The sequence below is a fragment of the Denticeps clupeoides genome, chromosome 3 (genome assembly GCF_900700375.1).
Source record: "Denticeps clupeoides chromosome 3, fDenClu1.1, whole genome shotgun sequence".
NCBI lineage: Eukaryota > Metazoa > Chordata > Actinopteri > Clupeiformes > Denticipitidae > Denticeps > Denticeps clupeoides.
In genome coordinates, this window is record NC_041709.1 from 36,305,619 (window position 1) to 36,312,468 (window position 6,850).

The following is a 6,850-nucleotide window of genomic DNA, read 5'->3' on the forward strand; positions in this document are numbered from 1 at the left end:
GGCTCTGTCTGAGTGTGTGTGCGGGTGGGACGGAACCCGGCACCATCACCGAGGAGAACGGGGTGCTGCTACTGACCAAGAGCAACTTCAAGCAGGCGCTGGGACTCCATCAACAACTGCTGGTGCACTTCTGTAAGTGTGTATGTGTGTGTGTGTTACTGGTGAGAGGAGAGGTATGAGTAGTAAGTAGGATTAAGTCTGAGTTAGTGGTGTGTAAATAAGTGTATGTGAGCTGTGTGTTATCACGCCAGTCTGCAGGAGAGATTAAAGAGGACAAATCAAAGTCACGCCATTACGGTCGAGACACAATAGAACGGCTGATAGTGAAGAAAGGGTTTCAAAAAATGAAACAGATCTAATGCAGAGCTAACGTAGTTATAACGCAGAACTAACGGAATTATAATGCAGAACTAACGTACATCTAACGCAGAACTAACGTTGTTATAACACAGAACTAATGTAGTTATAACGCAGAACTAACGGAATTATAATGCAGAACTAACGTACATCTAACGCAGAACTAACATTGTTATAACACAGAACTAATGTAGTTATAATGCAGAACTAACGTAGTTATAATGCAGAACTAATGTACATCTAACGCAGAACTAACGTAGAACTAACATAGTTATAACACAGAACCAACACAGATCTAATACATATCTAATGCAGCTGTAAGACACTCACCTCTTAACCAGAAGACCTCAGTCTTATTACCACTGTGTCGCTGGACAAGACATTTAACCCTGCGTGTCTCCAGGGGGACTGTCCCTCTGGATAAAGGCGTCTGATGAATTTTGATGTCACGTTTGTGTATTTGAGTTCAGCGTATTCAGTATTTCTGGACATCATGTGATTTGTCATATGAACGTCTCAGTAGACGCCACTGTCCCTCTTCCGTAGACGCCCCACTCTCAGGTGATGCCATGGGCTCCATCATGGAGTTCAGCAAAGCTGCCAAAGAGCTGAAGGACACGCCCATCACCACAAAGCTGGGCAGGGTCGATGTTACCAAACAGAAAGAGCTGGCAGAGGAGCTAAACGTGACCATGGTGCCATCGATGCGTCTCTACCTGTCGGGGGACAAACACAGTCCCATCCAGTGTCCTGGTAAAGCGAAGCACCAAACATCATCTCCACATTTCAAACCACACAATCATTATTACATCAGATTTTATAAACGATGTTCATCTTCATCATGTGTGTGTCTGTGTGTGGTAGTTCTGAAACACTCCACAGCCATCCTGACCTGGCTGCAGAGGAGGGAGGGTCCAAGTGCTGAGGTCCTCGCAGACCTTAGCCAATCAGAGACCTTCCTGAAATCACATGACCTGGTGGTGCTGGGCCTGTTCAAGGTGAGGGTGAAGCGAGAACGTGAGTCAGGTGGTCCCGGACGTTTACTGTGTGTGTGTGTGTGTGTGTAGGATGTGAAGCGCGGCCCAGTAGACGTCTTCTACTCCGTTGCCGGTGACGTTGCTGACCTCCCCTTCGGAGTGACAGACAGTGACGAGGTCTTCAGGACGTTCCAGCTGACGTCCGACTCCGTCCTGCTGCTCAAGGAGGTGAAACACCATCAACCAGCCTCAACAAAGCGGGAATCAGACTGTAGTTGACACATTGAAGTGTGTGTGTGTGTGTGTGTGTGTGTGTGTGTGTGTGTGTGTGTGTGTGTGTGTGTGTGTGTGTTGTGGTAGGGTGGTAGTAGCCTAGTGGGTAACACACTTGCCTATGAACCAGAAAACCCAGGTTCAAACCCCACTTACTACCATCGTGTCCCTGAGCAAGACACTTAACCCTGAGTGTCTCCAGGGGGGACTGTCCCTGTAACTACTGATTGTAAGTCGCTCTGGATAAGGGCGTCTGGTAAATGCTGTAAATGTAAATGTTTGTGTCTCAGTCCAAACTGGAGAGTACGTTTGAGGTGAGCGAGGAGACAACAAAGGAAGATCTCATCACCTTCATCAGAATTCATGAGTTCGAGTTGGTGACTGAGTACACAGGAAAGGTACTAAGACCCCAACACAAGTACACACACACACACACACACACACACACGTTTACGAACCAACATCTCTGCTTTGTGACAGACGGCCTCTCAGATCCTGTCGTCCTTGGTGATGAATCATCTCCTCCTGTTCATCAACAAGACCGAGAAGAACTTCCCAGACCTTCACCACGCCTTCCAGACCACAGCGGCCCACTTCAGAGGGCAGGTGTGTGTGTGTGTGTGTGTGTGTGTGTGTGTGTGTGTGTGTGTGTGTGTGTGTGCTTGGTCATACGAGGAGATCTGATGGAAGCCTGGTTCCTTGGACCCCGCCAGATCCTCTTCGTGCTGGTGGACGCGGACGAGCCCCGTAACGGGCGGGTGATGGAGTATTTCCACGTGAGGGCCGAGGACACGCCCACCGTGCGCATGGTCAACCTCACCGACCACCTGCAGTACCAGCTGCAGTCCGACCGCCTCGACACGCTCACGCTCACACACTTCTGCCAGGAGTACCTTCTCGGCCGGGCCAAGGTAGGTCCACAGCATCCAGCCGGAGGTGCTGGTTCCTCCTCCTGCTCCTCACGCTGGCCGCGTGTGTGTAGGTCAAAATGCACAGTGAACCCGTTCCTGAGGACTGGGACAAGAAACCAGTGAAGGAGCTGGTGGGTCTGAACTTTGAGCGAGTGGTCTTCAACGACAAGAACAACGTGCTGGTCCTGTTCTGTGAGTACAGACACACACACACACACACACACACACACAACATTTACGTTTACAGCATCTACCAGACATCCTTGTCCAGAGCGACTTAAAATCAGTAGTTACAGGGACAGTCCCCCCCCGGAGACACTCAGGGTTAAGTGTCCTGCTCAGGGACACGATGGTAGTAAGTGGGGTTTGAACCTGGGTCTTCTGGTTCATAGTCAGTAGTTACAGGGACAGTCCCCCCCTGGAGACACTCAGGGTTAAGTGTCCTGCTCAGGGACACGATGGTAGTAAGTGGGGTTTGAACCTGGGTCTCCTGGTTCATAGTCAGTAGTTACAGGGACAGTCCCCCCCCGGAGACACTCAGGGTTAAGTGTCCTGCTCAGGGACACGATGGTAGTAAGTGGGGTTTGAACCTGGGTCTCCTGGTTCATAGTCAGTAGTTACAGGGACAGTCCCCCCCCGGAGACACTCAGGGTTAAGTGTCCTGCTCAGGGACACGATGGTAGTAAGTGGGGTTTGAACCTGGGTCTCCTGGTTCATAGTCAGTAGTTACAGGGACAGTCCCCCCCCGGAGACACTCAGGGTTAAGTGTCCTGCTCAGGGACACGATGGTAGTAAGTGGGGTTTGAACCTGGGTCTTCTGGTTCACAGGCGAGTGTGTTACTCCACCAGGCTGCTACCACCATTTATTTCTTATTGAGCCCAGAACCACATACAGGTTGCAGATGGACTTTAACAGGCACTGCAGTCGACACACAACACACTTTGACACTTTCTGCACAGAAGGAAAATTTCCACTAAAACCTCGGGTGGAATGAAAGTGAGGAACCTTGTGAAGGGGTGAGTGAGTGAGGGTGCAGTAGGTATCTGAGCAGGGTTGGGATTAAACAGTCCAACTTGGAGAAAGGATCTGTCCATGTTTGGGGGTGCTGGACAGTGCAGAGTAGGTTTATTCTAGTGTCATGGTCTACATGGCATGTCCACTATAATGCTGCTGGTCCATCTGAAGATCCCTGAAGCTCTAGCTGTTATGGTGGTGGTGGCTGAGGTGACCCTCTGATTCGTTTCATGCCTGGAACCAGGATCTGGAGCCCCTCATAGAGAGACAGATTAAACTCGGGTGGTTATGGTAGATGTCCATGTCCCCTGTGGACTATCTAGGACAGTCTAGGTGAGATGAGCATCATAGAATATGTGTGTTTTAACTGTTATGGAGTCTTGCTCTCGTGTAGGACAGTACTCTGTTCATCAGGAACCTGCCCAATTTTACCAGTAGCTAAAGCAGTGAGGACAGAATCGGTGGGACGTGTCCAGATCTTCTCGTTCCGGTTAGAATTCTTTACCGAGAGATGATGCCGGGCTTCCAATGAGTAGAACGTTGCCGCGGTCCTGCATCATGCCTGCTGAGTGTTCTTCTTAGCTTGGAGATCACCAGCGTGGCTCCTTTTCTCTGCAGACTCTGGCTGGAACGCAGAAAGCCGCGCCCTCTTCCCACTGTGGGAGGAGCTGGCACAGCGTTTCCGTAACCACGACAACGTGGTCATCGCCAGGCTGGACGCGACACTGAACGACATCAACATCAGAACGCTGGAGAAGCCGCCCTCCATTAGACTGTTCCCCGCCGTGTACGCCGAGAGGGTGAGGCAGGGACGGGGACGGGGGACGTGGGACGGCGTGGGTTTCATCTCCACGTAACGCTGTGCGTGTTTTACAGGTCATTTCCTACTCAGGTGACAGAACAACCGATGCGCTGGTGGAATTTATCCAGAACGAGGTCAAGAAAGCCAAGAAAGACAAAGCCAAGGTCTCACACACACATTCTACACACACACACACTCACACACTCACTGACCCTAAACGCACACCACCTACCAGCTAGATGTTCCTGTGGTGGACGGTTTGATCCTTATCTCCTTCTTCTGGTGCGCCACACAGGAGGAGCGAGAGAGGAAGAAGTACATCGAGGTCGTGAAAGCAGCCGAAGCGGCGGAGAAAGAAAAAGACGAGCTCTAAAACACACACACACACACACACACACACACACTCATCCTCCGACTTATTAAACTGCTTTTAATCATCGTCTTGTAGATGCTTGTGTGTTCAGAATCAATAAATCTGATGCAGGAAGAGCCCTGGTCAGGGGTCAGGGGTCAAGATTTTCCCCACCTGCTTCTGTACTTCCTGTAACGTTTCACGGTTCTCTGGTCAGTTCCTGTCGTTAGAAATGAAGATCAGATGGAACCTGTGAGAAGCAACATCTACATTTCCAGCATTTACCAGACGCCCTTATCCAGAGTTCCTTACAGTCAGCAGTTACAGGGACAGTCCCCCCCTGGAGACACTCAGGGTTAAGTGTCCTGCTCAGGGACACGATGGTGGTATGTGGGGTTTGAACCTGGGTCTTCTGGTTCATAGTCAGTAGTTACAGGGACAGTCCCCTCTGGAGACACTCAGGGTTAAGTGTCCTGCTCAGGGACACGATGGTAGTAAGTGGGGTTTGAACCTGGGTCTTCTGGTTCATAGGCGAGTGTGATACCTGCTAGTCTACTACCCACCCTGTAACACTATTACTGTGTGTGTGTGTGTGTGTGTGTGTGTGTGTGTGTGTGTGTGTCAAGATGGAGATTAGTGGAGATTAGCTGGCGAATGGGATTAGATGAAACGTTCTGAGACATGTGACAGAGGACATGCGAGTCTCGCTGCGTGCGGTGCGGTCAGGTGTGTAGATGTCTGATCTCCACACGTCAGGGGGCATTAGTGAGGGACGCCCCGCCCCGCCCCCATCTGCCATTAAAGGGGGCGTCGGCGGGGCGTGAGGTTTTCCCTCCAGTGCCGCCTGCGAGACAGATGCCCGTCCTGGGAAACCTGGACAACCATGACGACCGCGTCCACGCCTCGCACTTCCTCCCGCTCTTCTCCTCGCTCGGCCACTTCCTGTCCTACCTGCTGCTGTTCTCCATGAAGATGCCTTTTCCTCCGGCCAGAAGTCTCTCCATCAGGAAGCCGGAGACGTCCCCGATGGACATCGAGGTGGAACAAATGTCCCTGAAGGAAACGCTCAAGAAGTTGGGACACAAACCGAGCAGACTGCCCACCAGGCGAGGGGGCGGAGCCCAGAGCTCCTGGATCACGAGCACGCGGCCTGTGGAGCTGCAGACCTCCAGCTCGTCTGGAAGCAGCATGGGGACGGGCCCGCAGCGGGGGACGGGCCCCTTCTCCCTCACCTTCACGCCGGAGGCCTTCCTCCTCCTCCAGATGCGCAACCTCCACAAGCAGAGGTGCCCCGCCCACCAAGCGGGCTCCGCCCAGCCGGCGCTCCGCTCCAGCATCCCCGTCAGCCGGAGGGACCCCGGGGCCCTGCTGAGGGTCTCGCTGCTGAACGAGCGGCACAAGTACGACGACGTGGAGTACGAGGACGAGGACCGCGGGGTGGACGAGGGCGTGGTGAACAAGTGCCGGGAGTGGCTGCGGGGCGTGGAGAGCGCCGGCGGCCCCGCCGCACACGTGCAGAAGATTGCCTGACCTTGGGGACCTTCTCCAGAAGATCGGCTGACCCTGGGGACCTTCTCCAGAAGATCGCCTGACCCTGGGGACCTTCTCCAGAAGATCGCCTGACCCTGGGGACCTTCTCCAGAAGATCGCCTGACCCTGGGGACCTTCTCCAGAAGATCGCCTGACCCTGGGGACCTTCTCCAGATCCACAAATTAGCACGGGCCCCTCGCCTGTTGACGTACTTATTTAGGATTCAGGTTGTATATTTAATCTGGGCGTGGCCTTCAGGAGCCGCCCGCTGAATCAAGCTGCCCCGCCCGCTTTAGGATCTCCAGAGGATTATCTGTCTGGGTTCCCGGGCTTCTAAAGCTCCTGTAATGCTGATCCTCCAGGATGGACGGGACTGGACGTTGGGAGCGACTCCGCCCTTGTCTGGAAGGACAGGCCAAAAGATCACACAGAGAGTCACGGTGATGGACACGTCCATCTAGGCTTTAATCATGTGATCAGGGCTGGAACGGGGTGCAGAGTCCATGTCCCTCAGACATGGTTCGTAATAAAGACTTTTATTAAAACGTCCATGGTGTGGTCGCTGCGAGATGCTTATCAAGTCGTGTAGTCCAGCTGGGGGGACTACTTCACACACTCCGCCCCACATGTCC

General features: G+C 52.8%; 1 protein-coding gene across 1 annotated transcript; it reads left to right on the top strand.

Moving 5' to 3' along the window:
* The first annotated feature begins 800 nt into the window (after positions 1-800).
* LOC114785488 (protein disulfide-isomerase-like) lies at positions 801-4,708 on the top strand. Its single transcript, XM_028971766.1, has 11 exons — positions 801-807; positions 904-1,110; positions 1,222-1,355; positions 1,425-1,562; positions 1,898-2,005; positions 2,088-2,213; positions 2,321-2,518; positions 2,590-2,710; positions 4,152-4,333; positions 4,410-4,499; positions 4,631-4,708. The coding sequence occupies exons 1-11, from the start codon at positions 801-803 to the stop codon at positions 4,706-4,708; spliced, it is 1,389 nt and encodes a 462-aa protein (XP_028827599.1).
* The last annotated feature ends 2,142 nt before the right edge of the window (positions 4,709-6,850 follow it).